The following is an 18,292-nucleotide window of genomic DNA, read 5'->3' on the forward strand; positions in this document are numbered from 1 at the left end:
AGAGTGAAGGCATCCTGGTCTTGACACAAACACTCTTCAGTTTTATTGCTGCAAGATGTGTCCTTCGTTATCAATAAAAGCCATTCTTTTAACCTTTGTTTTGCTGGTTTTTCTGATCTATACACACACATTTCCATTCCTTCTTTGTTCATACCGATCTTAATATCTCCATTACAATTCTCTGCAAGGTATGTTTACTTGTAGCAGAAAAACATCCAATAGAAAGATTCAGGATGGTAGTTATCTAGAATAGATTCAGATAATCTCACTCATATAATTAGACCTGTTGATTTAAAGGAGCTGTAACTTCTGACTCTGGTATACCACTGTACTCTGAAAGGGTGTAGAAAGGAAAGTTTGTAAGCAGACATAACGAGAAAGTGGCTCCTGCGTAGGGCCAAAAGTACAGTGGTTTGTATATATTGTATACATTAATTAAATAGGGAAGAATGTAAAATACGCATTTTTAAGACAGCATAATGGGTGAAGTTTCTACTTCAATGTCAAGGATTTCTCATTAGCAAGTCCATAGTAGGGAAGGAGAGAAGCTGGGCAGCTCTTCTCCTATGTTTCGTGATTTATATATCTTGCTTTTCCCTCATTGCAGCCTCTGAAGGTCACTTGGGTTGCTTCCCAAGCTGATTAAATTGTATTTCCCACAAATATATTTTTAGCTAGTATATTGAATTGGCTCAAGTGTTGTCTTTGGGTCTGCATCTCCCTCAGTCTTATCAGAACAGCTGCCTGTATGTTAGCTCTGTAAATAGTTGAACTGAGCATGTACGCAGCAAAAGGGAGGTGTGCCTGTAGTGCTAACTGGCATATCGGCGCTGGCTCTGATCTGATGAGTACAGTTAGTGATAGCAGTGGAGATATGGCAACAACAGCCCAGTAATTCAACCTAGAGTCTGGTTTTGGACCCCGTATGCACTGTGTTTTGCATTTGCTCAAAAAGCAATTTAGGCATCTGGAGTTTAAATTTCAATAGACTTATTACGGCAGAGACTATTTTGATTTTACTGCGTTTGCAGTAAGCAGGTGTAGTGCTGCTCACATGCAGTGGTGGCCAAGGGAGCTAAGCTGCATTCTGCTCTTAAAATCCTCTTTCTTTCCATTCCTTATATAAATATCCCTTGATGCAAACCTCCTAATTGCTTCCCTTTCCAATGTGTACTTAACACTCCTATAATCTGTGTCTATTCTTTTCATCCTGGTTGATTACTCAGCAGTTTCTTTCTGTATGTCGTCTTACTCGTTTGGGCAAAATTGACCATGTCCGTAAAACTTATTTTAGGGAAAAAACCGTTAAAAATGTAGAACAGTAAAAACAGCTTTGTCAAACCACTTTTTACTTTAAAGATGAAACTTGAACAGTTAAAGTAACTGCAAATTTGCTGAACAAGTTGCCAAACTAGCTCTCTCTGCCTAGGCTTACTGGGTAATTATAGCTAACATTTAAGAGAAAAGAATTTTTCTGCAATATGCATGCCTTCAATTAAAAAGAGGCTTTAGTGTTTTGGGGGAGGGAGGGGAAACATTTGTATTCAATTTCTCACACACAAAAAAGTGCAGTATTAATGTAAAAAGGTGACTTTGAACTTTCTCTGAAATATCTAGTCTAATGTCTTCTTAATTGTCTGTAACTCACATACCTGTTGATAAAAAAAAATTAACTGTTGTAAAGGGGACATGTTACTACATCTTACATGCAGTTTTTTAAACAAAACTTTGTGTATTTTACATTTTTTCCAAAAGTCTGTATTCCTGTGTTACACAGTGAGGTTTTCAAAACCATTCTTAAAATTACTTGGTATGTTAAAGAAATTTTTTCATTATGTGATTTTTTTTTTTTACTGGATTATTGAAACAGCAAATGCACTTTGAATTGGTATACCTGTAAAGAGCAGTTTAGCCTGTTCTTAAAATTAATTACTAAACATAAGGCTTACAGCAGCCAACAATGTGCAATTATTTCAGTATTTTTTAAATTATAAAGAGCATGTGCCAACGTATTTTAAAAGCTCTGCATATATAATATACAGTCACAGGATTTCATTCTGACCTAGTTGTGTCTTCTATTCTTTCAAATAAATATGAAACAAAATTACCTGCTTCAAATCAGTTCTTTAACAGATGAATCCCATCGCTGCATAAAGTCACCAGAAGTTAAATTGGTGTGACATGCTAAAGATCTCTCAAGCCTTTGATAGCATTTTTCTTCTATTTATACTCCCTGATTTTGTGGGGTAAGAAACTCCTTCCCACCTCTGCCTTTACTTTGCTTTAACCAAAAGCACTCAAAGCTGATTTTCTCCCCATTCTTTCTCATCATTTGTTAAAAGAAAAATAAACGAGGATCCTCCCTTTCTGCCTTCCTTTTTCTGAAAGTGTTTGCAGCATCTAGGCTGCACTCGTCCAATTTATTCTTTCTTCCACACCACTCACCCAAAAAAATCTGGTGATGAAGTTTGCTGCCTTGGATTAAAATGCCACTGAAGATGATGCAGTTTGTTTTAACAGCATAAGGTTATGCCACAGGGGAGGCTTCTGAGAAAGCACTCTAACTAGAGGTGGAATTCAAAGAACTGAACCCCAGAAGGATGTGTGGACGGAGTTTCCTACTGTGAGGCGGATTTATTTTAAGCAATGTTTGTTCAAACCTGCCTGAGTACAAACAATGGCTATGCAATTATGAAGCTGAGCATAATTTATCTAATAATCTACACATTATGGTAGTGTGTTATAAAAACAAAGAAACCTGCCTGGGAGTAGGTATGCAGCCACCGAAGAAATTCAGGCAAGCATTTTAATGGTTTATTTTAAATTACAAGAAGATATTAATTCTGTATTATTCTGTAGTATATCTTTTTGTATGCCAAATAATTTGTCTTGTTCATTTCTAAGAAAATTATACTTACATGCTCATGCTCTGAGTGTCTGTTACACTGCCCTGCTCTCTCTATCACAGCTTTCAAACCTTTCAACTAATGTTCCTAAATTTCACATTCTGGCAGGTTTCTTGAAAGTGGGTAGCAGCATCTGAGGGAGAAAATGGCAATATGAGCTTCCTATAATTTAAAATTGAACAAAACCAGAACAAAAAAAACCCCAAACCAAATCCCTAACTATTTATAAAGATGCGTGTAATTTTCTGCTGCAGAAAAAAAATTGAGTATGCATTCTTAATTGTTTGGAATGACAGTTTCAACTTATGGAAGTACTTGTTGCATTACAATGAATTTATAAAGCAGACATACCTAGTTTATAATGATTTCTCAAATTATATTTTTGTTTGTAAAATGATTATTTATAACATAGTTTGCAAGCAATCATTATACTCCTTTCCACTGGCAAGGGGTCCGAAGGTCTAGTACAGTTAAAATGCTTGTTGGTGTTCACACATGGTGGCCTGTTCACAGCCAGTTGCTGTCAGAACTGCTTGTCTCAAAGACAGACATTTGCCTTTCACAGAATCCTAAATATTGTTTCTATTGTAATAAAACTAAATGGAAATATGTTAATAAAGATTGGAGAGTGTATGTTGTCTTATTTTGTGATGAAGCTTATAAGTAGCCCTAGGCCGTTTTTGAGTTGAAATTATATGCAGTGTTACCATTAAAAATAGCTGTTAATGCAGTAGTTTCTTGCCAAACAGATTTAATTTGTGTGTGTATTTGTTGTGTAAACAAAGAGGAGTCAAATGATGAAAATTAAGTTTAAATGTAGAAATCAGCTGGATGTGTGTGTCTTGTGGAGTTATTGTCTTTTGCAATCTCTTTGTGCTTCTTCAAAGTGTAGTTCATTAATCATCACAGATTCTTATTTGACTAATTCATGTATTTTAGCCTTGTTTTCTAAGAAAATGAGGTGTATACAATTTCACCTGCCAATCCTGTTCTGCTCTCTTCTTCCCCTTTTCCTCGTGGTTGCACTACAAAATTTCTTAATTGCTGATCCATTCCAGCTAAAAATTGATGGAGGTATCAAAGTTGATTAAATTTCTATGGGTTATGAAAAATCTGGATGAAGTATATACATGCATGGTAGGGAAGAGACTTAAATTAGTGCCCAGCTGAGAGAAAAGCTGCAGTGTGAGCTTGGTGATTATTCCTTGCTGGATGCCTGGCTTGGAACCAGATATTCTGCTTGTTGAGTCGCCTTCAGCTGGTGGTTAAGGGGAGCAGAAGAGCCCTTGGGGTCAAGGTATTCGAAAACATGAAAAGAGAAATAGGGCTACTGAAGTGCAGGGCACAGGTAAATTGTTGCTTGCTGCTTCTTCCTCTGGAACTCTTCATCTTTTTCCTGGTTAACTAATGGAGCTCACTTTAAGTGAAGAGCCTCTGGACTTTAGCAAGCATGTAATAAAGTCAGACTCTTCAGTTTTATTGTTCAAAAATAACTAGAAATTTTATGGCAGCTGAGAGAACTAAACAATGTGTAATGTAGTTTCTGTTTTTTTTAGAAGTATTGGGAGGCAATAGATGCTTGAAATTTTACTTAAGCTAGTTATTAGTGAAAACTGTCTCACTATGTACGCACTTGCACATATACATGTGCTAACTCAATAAGTGCTTGCAGGACAGTAATTTCAGATGTGATTAAGCTGCTAGAATTTTTTCTGCATATTCTCAATGAAAATGATCAAATATTAATAAAATCGCTTTAATGAGTGTATTTTGCAGGCTTAGAAATGAAAGCTGGCTTTAACATGTGCTTCTGAAAGAATGTTGTATGCTATATGTGCTTACTGTATGACTTCAATTGAAAATTATCACCTGCAGTAATTGTGTTTGTATTATGTGCAGTGTTATTTCTTCAGGCCGAGAATAGCAGCTGTTCTGTAAATGCAAACTCCTTTAGACTATCCTGTATGTCTGTATTGGTCTAGATGCTATTCAACTGCTTTCTTAAAGCATAAAGGATACCTAGTTAGGTTGGCAGAACTAATCACAGGATCAGAATTAAGAATTGTCCTCTAAATTTCTTGAATTTAGACTACTTTTGAAATAATTATATTAAAAGCTTTTTCACTTTAGCAGGATTTAGATTTGTGTGATTCACATCTGGAATCTAGTAATTAACAGGACTGAGCTCCACTAATAACACTACATATTATTTAAGGAAGTCGTTAGTACTTTTTTTGGTGGTGTCATATCCCCCAGTAGTTAACACTAGCATCAGCAAACTGTAGAATGCCAGAACTTCCCATTTTACCACTTATTTCGAAATACCTTTGGAATTATCAATCTCGGAGTAATTGTCACAGTATACCAACCTTTGCTTCAGATGGCAGCCTCTAAAAAGAAAGTTGCGATATTCAAATCTGGTCTCCTTTTACAAATTCTGTTTTCCATGGCATGCAGAGGATAAGACACGCACTTGTTTAGACTGCTTGTGCTGTTATCAGTTGGTAAGTTCGTTCATAATAGCCTTTTGTACTCAAGGTACAGATATCAGCAGCTTAAGCTAACATGTTACTTTTCCATGTTGGAAATAATAATGTGTGCAGAAAATGACCTGAGAGCTGGCACATGATATTTGGGGTTCATATTCTGTGTCTGACCAAAGATGGGCAGCAGTGGGCTGGGAGATGTGCATGTGCTGATTAGCCAACCCCTTGGCCAGCATAGCTGAGCCTCGCAACAGATGGGAGCCCAAAGAGAGAGAGGTCAGACATACGGGTGGATGAATGGGTTTGCAGTAGGTTATGACCACAGAAGACAGTGATGAAATGGCACAAGGGAGGGAACACAGCATGAGAGCCATGCAGTAAGTAGTCTGGAAGTTGTATCCACCAGGTGATTTGGAGTCTTCAATAACCCATTCATTTTCCAGTGGGTAATCTGCTGTAGAGGACTTACTGATATATATCTAGTTTAGTTGGTAAGGCATGTTGAGCTGAAAATGTGTTTTAAAAATGAATAGGAGGCAAGGATATCTGGGTATTTCCAAAGTGATGTCTGTTTTTAATGTAATAGCACACTATCACTATCTCATTTCTGTCTGTTAATACTGAAGCTATGTGATGCATATTGTCCACTTCCTCCCCCCTACCCCCCAAAACCAAATACTGAATGAAGTTCAAAGAATAGTAGGAATACCTGCTTGCTTTGGTGCTGGGAGGATCAGGCTTGCACAGGTGTGAGGATTGGGGTGTGGTAAGAGGAAAGGTTGGGCTATAAATGAAGGTTGTCTTACCCTCTCAGAAGTGATGTATGTCTTCTTTTAGTGAAGTGCTTTGTAGAATTACAGCCCCCATCTGTAGACTTGATCTGACCAAGTGAAAACAAAAGACATACAGAAGCAGGTTTCTCTAAATTTGAAATTCACTTTTTAAGTTAATAATTAATTTTCAGCCTTTTTCCTGTGCTTGTGGTTTGTTTTTTTTTTTTTTAAACCAAGTAATACTTGACATGGGAAGATAAACTTCTTACCCGGGAATTACGACATCGAAATAGGCAGACATAAGAGGTACAGCAAACTTTGTGATTAGAACAACATTCGCTCTCATTTAATTGGCAAATTGAAGGGACAAAAGACCTCTTTTGCCTAGGACATGAATATTTTCGGATCATGTAATGGTAGAGACTAAGCCCTTTGTAAACCATTTTCTGTACTTTGGGGGAATGGAAAAGAACTAGAAAGAAAACAAGTGTGGTGGTTTTGTTTGCAGTATAATGTATCTACATGTCAAAAAGCAGATGATTTATTTTTTGAATTTCTGAGGATTCAAATGTTTACGTTGTTTCTTCATCCAGATTCAAGATCCAGCCCATATTATGGCTGGCAGTGGGTCCAGATCAGGACCATCCAGTGGGTTTTCCATGAAATCACAGCTTCAGATCACTGGTAAGTCTTTTGAAAGGCTATATCTTTTCTGGTTAGAAATGTAAAAGTGTTTTTCCCATGATTAAACAGAAGTTACCAGTATGTTGCATTTCAGGAAGTTTTGAATTGTACAAAACCCAAGAGAAGTCGCACCATAAAATTGATGGTGTTATGCCATCATTACTTGGTAGAAATACCGCTATTTTATTCAGGATTTTATCTAAAACGCATTTTGAAATGATACATTTTTGTGTAAAAAAAAAAAAAAGGGAAGAAATAATTCTTTTTGAATGCTGTTAAGTAAATTGTACAGAACAGTCCTCTTTGAAATGTAATAATGTAATATTATACTGCTTTCAGTTACTAACACTTGACATATCAGATCTAACACTTTCTCCTAACAATCTTTTTACATCTCAAGCTAACTGAATCTGAACTGCTGTTCATTAAATTTGACTTATTGCTTCTCCCTTGTTACACGTTTTTATAGCCACCATTGTAAAGCAACTTTAATGAAAGTGTTGGTGAGACTATTACTGTAATTGAGCACCTGTAGATTGCATAGGGAATGGATTTACATGACATGCTTTGCTTTTTGTAGTGCCCCACCAACAAAGCAGCTGTTGAAACTTAATTAGCAAGCTTTCCTCACTTTTGCTCTCTGACAAATTTTACTGAAGCATAAAAACTGAAGCCTGGGAATGGGAGATCTGTGGATGTACGCAGGCCTATATTTAGAAGGATCAGGGGTAAATTTTGCACCCTCAGTGTGGAAGATCAGTAGGTATATCCAGAAGTTTCACAAAGTTTACAATTCTTTTCATCCCCACAATATCAAAAATAGATGGGAAAGCTTTAGACTAGAAAGGTGGTTGGAACTGAGTAAGTTATGCTGCCTCTTGCTGTCATACTGAGGTCACAAGCTTGTTTTTTCTCAGTAGGCCATGAGACTTTAAGAGAAATCTTGTGCCTACAGGTTGATAGTGGAGAGAAAAATTGAAGAGGTTTGGAAGGAGGTACATCCTCCACATAGCTATGGAGAGCAGATTGAAGTGGTGATTGCTGTCTAAAACTTGCTCTGTTAAATGCCTGTGATTTGCATAAAGAAAGTGAAGTTGAAGAAATGTCTCAGTGTTTAGAATTGAGACTATTAAGATGTTTGAATGGTTCTTAATTTCTGTAGAAGTTCAGCCAGAGTCTGCAAGCAAACTGTGTCCTGTGTGAGCAGGCGTTTTTTTTGTAGATGTTTCTGTAAACAGCACTCTCCCACCTGCCCTACCCTCACCTCCCTGTTCTGCTGTCTTCATTAGTTTGAAATGAACTTTCAGGTTGTCTGGGTAAGAAAGAACCTTAAAAGTAGGTATAAGACTGCTGATTTGTGCTGTCTCAGAGTAGGTCTTGATGCCTTTGAGATAGCTAGTGATGTTGAGGCATGAGATGCTGTAGTATAGGAGCCACGAGGGGAAGGGAAAGGGTGCTATTTGTGAAAATTAATGTTGGCTAACTGAAGCTAATTTCTGTAAGATGTCTGTAATAGAAGGAGAAAGAGTTTCCCTTGGGAGCAGTTCAGAGCAGTTTATACTAAGCTACTTCTCTAAATCTCTAAAGGAGCATAGACTATAACGGGAATCTAGGTAGATTAGCCATATGGGCTTGAATTAGTCATCTTTTTTTAGGGTTGTAGTGCAGCTGAGGTGGGTGACGAAAACACAAGAGACCAAGTTGTTATTTGTTAGAACAGAGTGGAATTCACTGGCCAATTGGAAATGACGGTATCTTTGTCTTAAGTACTGTCTTGCAAGTTTAGTGTTGCCAAGGAATCCAAGAACACTCCTAATCTGAGTCAAATGTTGGGGGTAGACCTGTGCACACACATGCTTATTTGGCTAAATGGAAGCAACATAGCCATGGTGTTTGGAAAGACAGGAGCATTGCAGTCAGTGATGTTGAATGTTTAAGAAAAAAAAAAAAAACACAAAAAAAACCCCAAACCAAAACCAAACAAATAAGAAACGAAAACACCCTCCCCGCTGCCCCCCCCCCCCCCCCCAAATTAAAGCTGCAAGTCCTATCCAGGTTTTGTTATTTCTAGAACAGTAGGTAGTTACTGGAACTCGGAGTTCGCCTTTAGTTAGCTTTTCTGTAAGTTTGCTTTGATACAGAAAACTTAACACAAAGTTCTTTTTCTTAATGATGTTCTCCTCACCAGAAGTGGTGGCAGTTTTCCATGATTCCTTAATGAGAGAAACAGATCATGTTTTCAGCTTTTTAACAAGCAAGTGTAATAAATTCCAGGAATTCTCTTGGCTGGTGATAGACAAGAGGAGACTGTAGAGGACATTTCTACTTACAACACAAGTGCTTTTGTGGATCTTATACTGATTATTATTAATTATAGTGTCCAGTGTTATAGAAGTACCGTTGCATGTTTTAGGCATTTGTGTGAGCTATAGCATGGTATAAAATGATCTGGACTGCAAGAGCATTTTTGTCCATTGCATGTATTTTTTTTCCTTGAGCATTATTGTCAGGCATCAATGACCTGATACTTGAATACTGAAGCACACAACTGAAAAGTATTATTTGCTATTGAAATCTTACTGAGTTAAATTATTATTTTTCTCTTTCCTAACAGTTATTTCAGCAAAACTAAAAGAAAAAAATAAATGGTTTGGACCTAGCCCTTATGTGGAAGTCTCAGTAGATGGACAGTCAAAGAAGACAGAAAAATGCAACAATACAAATAGTCCAAAGTGGAAACAGCATCTTACAGTGTAGGTTTGATGGTTTTGTTTTTCAGTTTATTTGAGCTAAATTAATACAACTGACAGTGGACTTAAGGGTTACATTTTTGTTTTAAGCAAGGCATTCAGTGTTACATGATATGAAGATATTTGTGTAATTTTTGGAGCAAATATAATACAGTCTGGAATATATATTTACAAACTATTGCATTATGTCCTATGGAAAGGACCTAGTGCTTATGAAAGAATGTATTCTGTATTAATGTATGGGGTGTATCAAAGGAGCTTTAATTCTGTGAGTAGTAAGGAAAGTAAGGTAATTTGATATTAAAACTGACAGTCCCATGCATGCTTGTGTTGTCACATTCAAGGTTACGGTGTTTCAGAAATACCATGGATGAAACGTGTAGCTGTTCTTTGCATATCACTTAGTTCTGTACCGTACCATAGGACTGGTAGTTAGCTCTGTCTTGTGCGCATCTAAATTCAATCACAAGTACAGAATTCCTGATTAATTTGTGCCTTCAGAGTACAAAACTAACATTAGATTCAAGATGAACACAGCTGTTGATGTTTGGTTGGCCCAGTATTTGTTGTGAGGTGATAGGAAGTATAAAGCACGGGGAAAAAAAATGATCTGAGCTTCTGTAAAATTTAGTTTTCTGTTAAGAACATGTCACATGGAACACTGGGATAAAGGTCAGTCTTGTGCTTGCACATTTGCTTATGCTTAAATTCTAGATTATTTTTCTTGAAGGACCTTGAACATTCCTGCCTGATGAAAACCTTTTTTGTGCCTGTTCTTTTCTTATAATTCAGATTATTATGAAGTTTTAGTTACTACTATTTACCTTACTTTCCACTGCAAAGAAGTATTTTAAGAAAACCTTGTGCTTTACATGCATATCAATGTGCCAGAGCAGAATTTTCTTTTAGCTTTTAAAGCCTGCCTTTTTCCTTTCTTTTTTTTAATTGAAATGTTTGTGGCTTGTGCTGTGCAAGTCCACACAATAATACATGGGCAATTTTTGCTCGTGTTCAGTAAGCACTGAACAGAGACACCCAATGCCTATCAGCTTCATTGAAGATTACACTAATGCTACATGGAATTTAGTGGAGTAAGTTAATTGGTTTTTAGGAAATATTTTGACACAGCTGCTTACATTCAGATTCAGAATAAAAAGTAAAAGTGTAATGGCTTCTGCAAATGGGTGTGGACCATGGGTTCCCCTTCTAGGAGGCAGTCTGTTAGGTGGAGCTGAGTATTCTGAAGAGTTTGGCTGACTGTGAAAGTTCGGACTTATCAACCATATACAAGTGAAATTATCCACTGAGAAAATAAACAGTCATTTGTAATACCTGTTTCTCACAATTAAAATAATTCAAAAATATGTAAATGTTAGAATGTTCCTTATCAGTATTAAAATTTAATTTGAAGTTGCTGTTAGGGTTTTTTTTAAAAAAAAAACAGAAATGTGTTCATACGATGTCAGCAACTGATACTGACGTAAATTTGTTTCTGTTGCAAGGCTTCTCAAAACTCAAGGGACCGTGAGGGGCAGGTGAATATTTTACCTCTAGGAACAACTTTCTAGAAAAAAAAAGTTTTGTGAGTCCATTCTTAATTGTAATATCAGCTATTTTGTGATGCTCATCCTTCTGCTGTTGTCAGAATACTTTTAAGAAGGGAAAAGAAAAATCTACGCTTTTAGGTTTTTATTGTCACTGGGAGAGTTCCTTTATTCTCCAAGATTTGCTTGATTACATACATGATCTTGGTTGTCATCATCTTGCTGCAAAATGTTGGGTGAGGTTTAGCAGTTTTGAAATGAGCATGGTTTGATTCAGCTTGTTTTGGGGCTAGAGGGAGGAAGACTATGTAACTGCTGCGGCAGAAAATATTTCTGTTTGCATGCATTTCTTCTCCAGTAAAGGGCTCTCCCAGTACATAACTGCTGGCATAGATCTGGGCGTGGAGGGTCTTGCCGCATAGGTAATCCTTGATCAAGAGCTTTCAGGTTTAGTGAGTGACTCTGCTGATGGCTTTTCTAGGAGCAGAGATGTGCCTTCTCTGCCACAGGTTGACAAATTCAAACTGTCTGTGTGTTTGGCAGAGGCTGCAGTATTGTGGTTTTATGACCTTATCAGCCCACAAGATTTTTCAGAGAGAACTTTGGCTCTTGTTTGGACGATGTAGAGGCTTACATTGCCACTGTTTGTACTGTGTCTGCTCGCTGGAAGGCATCTTTCCAGGTTGTAGCACCATGCTTTGAATGAAGATAAAATTTTTTGTGTCACTAAAACAAGTAAAACATTAATAAAAGCCTCAGGGAAGTGAAAGGGGGGTAGAAAGAAACAGTTGAATTCTTCTTTGAATTACTTAATTTGGAATGAAGAGAAACTGTTGCGATAGTTGGGTCCATAAGGGACTTTTCTGGTAGTGAACCTGGAACTAGTTCTCCAAGGACATAATCAAATTAGCACACTGTAGAAGTAATACATCCTACTCCTAGAAATGGTAAGGGAGGTTTTTGAATTGTTAAGCCATGGAAGATGTAGTGTGTTCCTCTGTTCTCAGTAAATTCACTATGAAGCCAGAAGTACACTAGTAAATGTTAAATAATTTTGTGTATATTCCTGCTTCTTTGTCATAATGTGATGTAAGTATGTGCCAGCTCATTAGGGGAACAGTCATCTTCTAAAAAACACTTGACATAATTTTTAGTATTTCCGAGTACTTCCCTTTTTATGGGATGTCCTAAAATTTTCTGATAACCTCTTCAGAAAGCAAATTTGCTGTCTCCCTTCTCTGTGTGAAAAATTCTCACATCAAGGTTCACAAATGCTGAACGTTGATGAAATGTGAACCTGTGTCATGGTTTAACCCCAGCCGGCAACTAAGCCCCACACAGCTGCTTGCTCACTCCTCCCCATAGTGGGATGGGGGGAAGAGAATTGGAAGGGTACAAGTGAGAAAACTTGTGGCTTGAGATAAGAACAGTTTAATAATTGAAATAAAAAAAATAATAATAGTAATAAGTTGTAATGAAAAGGAAAATAACAGAGAGAAATAAAATCCAAGAAAGACAAGTGATGCAAATGAAAACAATTGCTCACCGCCCTCCGACCGATGCCCAGCCCGTCCCCAAGCAGCCATCTCCCGGCCAGCTTTCCCCCTAGTTTTATTGCTGAGCATGATGTCCTATGGTCTGGAATATCCCCTCGGTCAGTCGGGGTCAGCTGTCCCGGCTGTGTCCCCTCCCAACTCCTCGTGCACCCCCAGCCCATTCGCTGCTGGGGTGGGGTGAGGAGCAGAAAAGGCCTTGAGGCTGTGTAAGCACTGCTTAGCAGTGACGAAAACGTTCCTGTATTATCAACACTGTTTTCAGCACAAATCCAAAACACAGCCCCATACTAGCTACTATGAAGAAAATTAACTCTACCCCAGCCAAAACCAGTGCAACCTGCAAGAATCGGTCTTTTTTTCTAATCCTGGTTACACTCAGATGCTAATTGTGAGCTGGTAGTTTTTCTATAGGTATTTCCCTTAAAATAGGAATAATAAAAAATCTACTCGGTCTATGAACAATCTTGCAAGAGTCTTGATTTACATGACATATAAACATGACTGCACACTAGAAACAGTTTGATGTTACCACCATTATTTCTTTGTTTTTAAATAATTTTAAGTGACAGTTGAAGTAGATTGCTCGGTTCACCCACTTCCCCTGCCAACAAATGCCTTTACACAGTGCTCAACTTTTTCTTTTCAGAATTGTCACTCCAGTAAGTAAATTAAACTTTCGAGTCTGGAGCCATCAAACATTAAAATCTGATGTTCTTCTGGGAAGTGCTGCTCTGGATATTCATGAGACTTTGAAATCAAACAGTATGAAACGTAGGTATCAGATTAACAATACCTTGGAATGCTGCAGAATTTGTCAGGAATTGTCTGTTAATGAGTGCTGTGTGCAACTCTGTAGATGGCCCTTAAGAATTCCTTTTGTTGCATTTATGAGTTTCCTCCTACTTCTTCAGTGTAATCTCTTTTCGTTATACGCAGTCTGCAGTGGTATCATTGCAAACGTGGTATTTTTCACTTTGCTAGTATGTGCAAGAGTGAAAGCCCAATTAAAGAAAAACGTGTTTCCTTTTATAGAGCTTAAAAATGAAAACTCTGATATGTTCCTGGTGCTAGACCAGGAAATGTGTAAAGTTATTTTTGTTCTAAATAGTGTTATAGGGATACGTTGTATTATTTCATGCATCTCGGAACTAGTTAGCCTTTAGGCAGTATGTGCATCCTATGAAGCTTGAAAGAGAAATACAGCATGAAGCTTGAAAGACAGCATTCTGCACACCTGTTACAGAATTTACGTTGCTGCAGCATATAGCTTTGTGCTGTCATACTTACGTTCTGTCCTTTAAAGAAATGTTTGCTTCTGGACTTTCAGATGTGGGCATTGTAAATGCAGGATGTTGATAGCAGTGTAATAAGCTGTTCTCCTGATGGAGTGTTACTGTCCTGCTGAATCTGTGTGAAAATTACCTTGGGTAATGACATTGTTCTGTACGACACCAGATACCCTGCTGTAATTCACTGGATTTTGTTTCAAACCATTTCATCAAGAATGTTTATTTACAGTTCTGTTTCACTGACAAACAGTTATTTATCCTGAAAATACCTTTGGTCTGGGGATATGATGCAAAATCTTCATATTCTAACTGTGAATCTTGATGTGATTAGATAAATGTGAAATACTTCAATCAGAAGATAAAATTGATATCTGCTCTGTATGAATAAGGTGAATTACATTTCTCTAACTATAGGTTTTTGAGGACAGATGTATTAATTGCTTTAGAAGTGTGGGCAGAAACATGAGACTCAATCTTTGCTGTAATGATCATACTTTCTTTGGGCAGCAACAAGCTTATGCTCCATTTTTCCCCTTTTTGTAGAAATAGTAACTTTTTACTGACATCTGGAAATCATTAGTTTTACCACACGAAACATAAAAAATTATGGAGAGACAGAGCTGTAGTTCTGGGTTTTGTTTTGTTTTTTTTCCCTTGATCACTGTGGTCTGTGATTGGCTTCTTGAATAAAATGCACTTTTTTGTCATGTAGTAAGATAAACTCCCATTCTTTTCTGTACTTCTTCAGTTGAGCAGGTAGTGGTGACACTGCATCTTGTTGGTGACAGAGAACCAGCAGAAGTGGTAGGAGATTTGTCTGTCTGTCTAGATGGGATGCAGGTAGATCCTGAGCTCCTAACCAATGGTGATGCCTCAAGTACAAGAAGTAAGTAACTTTCAATTCCAATGTGCCTTTACATATATCTGGTATACAAAGCTTTTTTTCTGGAAGCTTTAACACAATGTTTTAATAATCATAACAGCAGCAGTTTCTATAACTTCCAGTTTGTAGAGACCAGAACTCTTACGTGTTTTTTCTTTGAGGTGGAGTCATAGTCCACTGTGAAGAGTTTCAGCCTTACTATAACAAAAATAAGATCAGCATCTTTATTTTCTGGATTTTGCTAACTTGTATCTAGCAATCCCAAACTTTAATGAACGCCTCTAGTTTCCCTGAATGTTTCATAACATCATAAACAGAAAAAAATATAAAATAAGTTAGTTTGATCTCATCATCATAGTAAGTATTCTGCTCACTAGGAGACATGGGTTTATATTAGTTTTTCTTAAAATATCTCATTTAAATAAATGTTTTCATAGATTGTGTTTCCTGTGGAGTGCTGCAGAGGGGGATCCACTATTCTGTTTAGTTGGTGTCTTCAGTTTCAGATAACTAGTATGATTTTTAACTGAAAATCTTGGATACATGTAAAATGTGTAATTAAAATAAAAAGTAAGGGCTTTAATTCCATTGGTGCAGGACAGGCAATGGAGCATTTTCGATGGTATTGTACATTGCAGAATAGAGATAGATACGAGGTTATTTCTCCAGAACGCAGCATTGGAGACGCTGTCTGCTATAGCAACTAGCTAGGCAGTTAATTGGCAAATTTTGTGCTTCTGGGTTGTTTTTTTAAAGGACTAAAGGAAGTTGTTTTGAGATTCCATCTAAGATTCACAGGAAAATTGAATTAACACACTAGGTATATAACCATTATTTCTTAAAGCTGTTAGCCCATCTTTCTTTGCATCTTGTTAGAAGGATCAATCACATGATCTGATGGTGTGGGATTTTTTTTTGTAAATAAAAGCCAAATGCTGGGATTGTGTGGGGCTGGTAGAGCAGGGCTGAGGTGTGTTGATAGAAATACCTAGTGAAAGTAACAAATTTTCCTCTTACAATATTTGGCTTTCATCTGTGCTTTCTTCCATTTCCTGAAATTCACCTACTGAGAAAAAGGTGCTAACAAGTGGAAAAAGGCAAGCAGGTAGTGGAATTGAGTACTATATACAGTTTTGGGCTCGACAGTAAAGACAGACGTTGACATACCAAGCCAGATGTTCAGCAGAGAGTTCCCAGCTAATCAGGGGACTGGAGCACATGAGGAAAGAGTTAAATCTTAAAGTAGTCTAACACATTCTTATTGTACAGGCTGAAGGTACTTACAAGCAAATACATTGTTTATTGAGTAGCTTTTTAAGTTAAGATTTCTGTTTCTGGGATTAAAATCAGTTCTGTGCACAGCTCACTAACAGCACATTATCATAAGCCTTTCCATGATTGCATCCTTGTCTTTGGCTTAGATCTGTACATAGTTCCCATCAGAATTGATAACCAATTTCTTTGTTAATGACATTTGTTTAATTCTATGGAAATAAAGTATTTGTGCTGTCTACATGAATGAGCAGTTCTGTGCTGCATAGTCAAGTATTGCAAATGCTGGCACAAAATATTTCCAAGCTGGCTGAATAAGCAGTTGCAAAACGTTTGCAAATCTAGGCTGAGCTGCTCTAATTCTGTTTGGAGGGCAGCCCTACTTGGTACCTGCTTGAGTGCCTTTATGCTAAAAAATTTACAGAGAAAGGCAAAGGTGCAGCCTAGAGCACCCCAGAAAACAAAGCCCCTTGCTAGCCAACCAGAGAGAAGATTTTAGAGCAGTTGCTGCCCTTCCTGCTTTGCCTGTCAGCATTGAAAAGGGAGAGAATATGAAAAGCCAGCTCCCCTTGAAGAATGGAGAACACTGTTTGATACTGGTACAAAGACAGGAGACAGTGTTACCGAACTGCGTGTGTTTGGGAGTATTCATACAGTCAAATGATAAACTGTTACATCTTCCATAAGGTGAAACAGTACTCACAGTGGCTGGAAAAAAAATAGACACACACATGCATATATAGAGACATGCAAAATGTATACAGTTTTGAAATAAGACAGTAGATAAGCAGCACACAGTGTATCACCTCCACATTTGAAAGAAATATGAGCATTAAGACTGCTTCTTTTCTTGGAAATTATTCAGAATGTTGCTTATACTTCTGTTGTCTTTTTCTTTCTGGTATTTAAGGTCCTGCACAGAATGATAGCTCCAATGTAAGGAATGATACACGGTAAGACTTCCTCTTTTTTTTGTACTGCCTTTTAGTGTTTCCAGTTTTGAAAGAGAAATTGAGTGTTTTATAAAGAAGACAAGTGAAAAATTGAGTATGCACTGCAACAGTATCTGTTAAGATCTGAGCATGTCCTAAACAAAAATACTGTACCGTTGTACATTCACACATTAAATTGTTTTCCAGATGAGCCCCATCTTCTAGTTTCAGTTTGCCTCCATACCTGACTGTTCGTGTGTTTTTTTCCCTTCGTGTTCCTCATCCTTCTCCCAATGATTAACCAAAGTAAAATATATTTTAAAAAATATCCCACTGGTAGGATTTATTTGGCACTGGTTATTTTTATACTGTTTTGCTTTATAGCATGGAGGTATCAGAATTATATTTAGCTTTGTTAAGAAGATACTAAAAGCTGTCTAGCAGTTTCAATGTTTTAAGGTCGATATCAGATTATGTACCCTGCTGCTTGGTAGGATAAGAGTGTGACCATACTTGATGGTGGATTAACCTGCAATGAGCACCATGCCACTTTAATTAGTTCCCAGTACTACAAGTATATTAAGGATCGGTACAATGCACAACACTCTTGGATGACACCGGGAGTAGCTAAATTAAATTTCACTTTTATTTTATTAGATCGTAACTCTCTTAGCTATGTTGTCTAAAGTCTTCCCATGAAAGTTTATTTTTGTTCTGTTTCCTTTTCACGCTCAGAAGAATGTTTCCATGCTTGGGTGTTCAGAATGCCTGAGTGTGTAACAGTATAATAATAATAATAGTAAGAATAGCTGATCTGGTTTTAGTACCAACCAGTGGGGTTTTTGGTGTTCACTAAAGGTCTATTTTGAGGAGCATGTGAGTGATCTAGAATATGCGTAGCAGCGGCTATTGTTAGATGTATAATCATGTTTTGATATGCATTGTGATACCTTAAGCCAACTGGTCAAATATACTGAAGACAAAAGGTTACACTTTTGACTTTAATGTTCAAACAACAGCAGTATGCTTTCTGGGACTGAGGAAAACCTAGGCTGTATCTCTTACAAACTTCAGATCACTGATGATTTGTACACGCTTTCATAGTCATTTACTTGGGGTTGGTGTGGTATGGTATGAATTATGTGCACCACACCTGGTATAGAGCAAAAGTGCGTTTGACAATGATATTGAGGTCGAATGTACATGATTCTATTTGA

At 37.3% G+C, this 18,292-nt stretch overlaps 1 protein-coding gene across 1 annotated transcript in view; it reads left to right on the forward strand.

The window, feature by feature from the left end:
- Positions 1–18,292, forward strand: part of ITCH (itchy E3 ubiquitin protein ligase) — a 61,286-nt gene that overhangs the window by 19,153 nt on the left and 23,841 nt on the right. The window contains exons 2-6 of the mRNA XM_059827354.1: positions 6,759–6,849; positions 9,464–9,602; positions 13,346–13,470; positions 14,737–14,874; positions 17,054–17,096. Of these exons, the coding sequence (XP_059683337.1) occupies positions 6,780–6,849; positions 9,464–9,602; positions 13,346–13,470; positions 14,737–14,874; positions 17,054–17,096 (515 nt within the window). The 5' untranslated portion in view covers positions 6,759–6,779. The remainder of the gene's footprint in view (positions 1–6,758; positions 6,850–9,463; positions 9,603–13,345; positions 13,471–14,736; positions 14,875–17,053; positions 17,097–18,292) is intronic.

This window comes from Gavia stellata, chromosome 20 (genome assembly GCF_030936135.1).
Source record: "Gavia stellata isolate bGavSte3 chromosome 20, bGavSte3.hap2, whole genome shotgun sequence".
Taxonomy (NCBI): domain Eukaryota; kingdom Metazoa; phylum Chordata; class Aves; order Gaviiformes; family Gaviidae; genus Gavia; species Gavia stellata.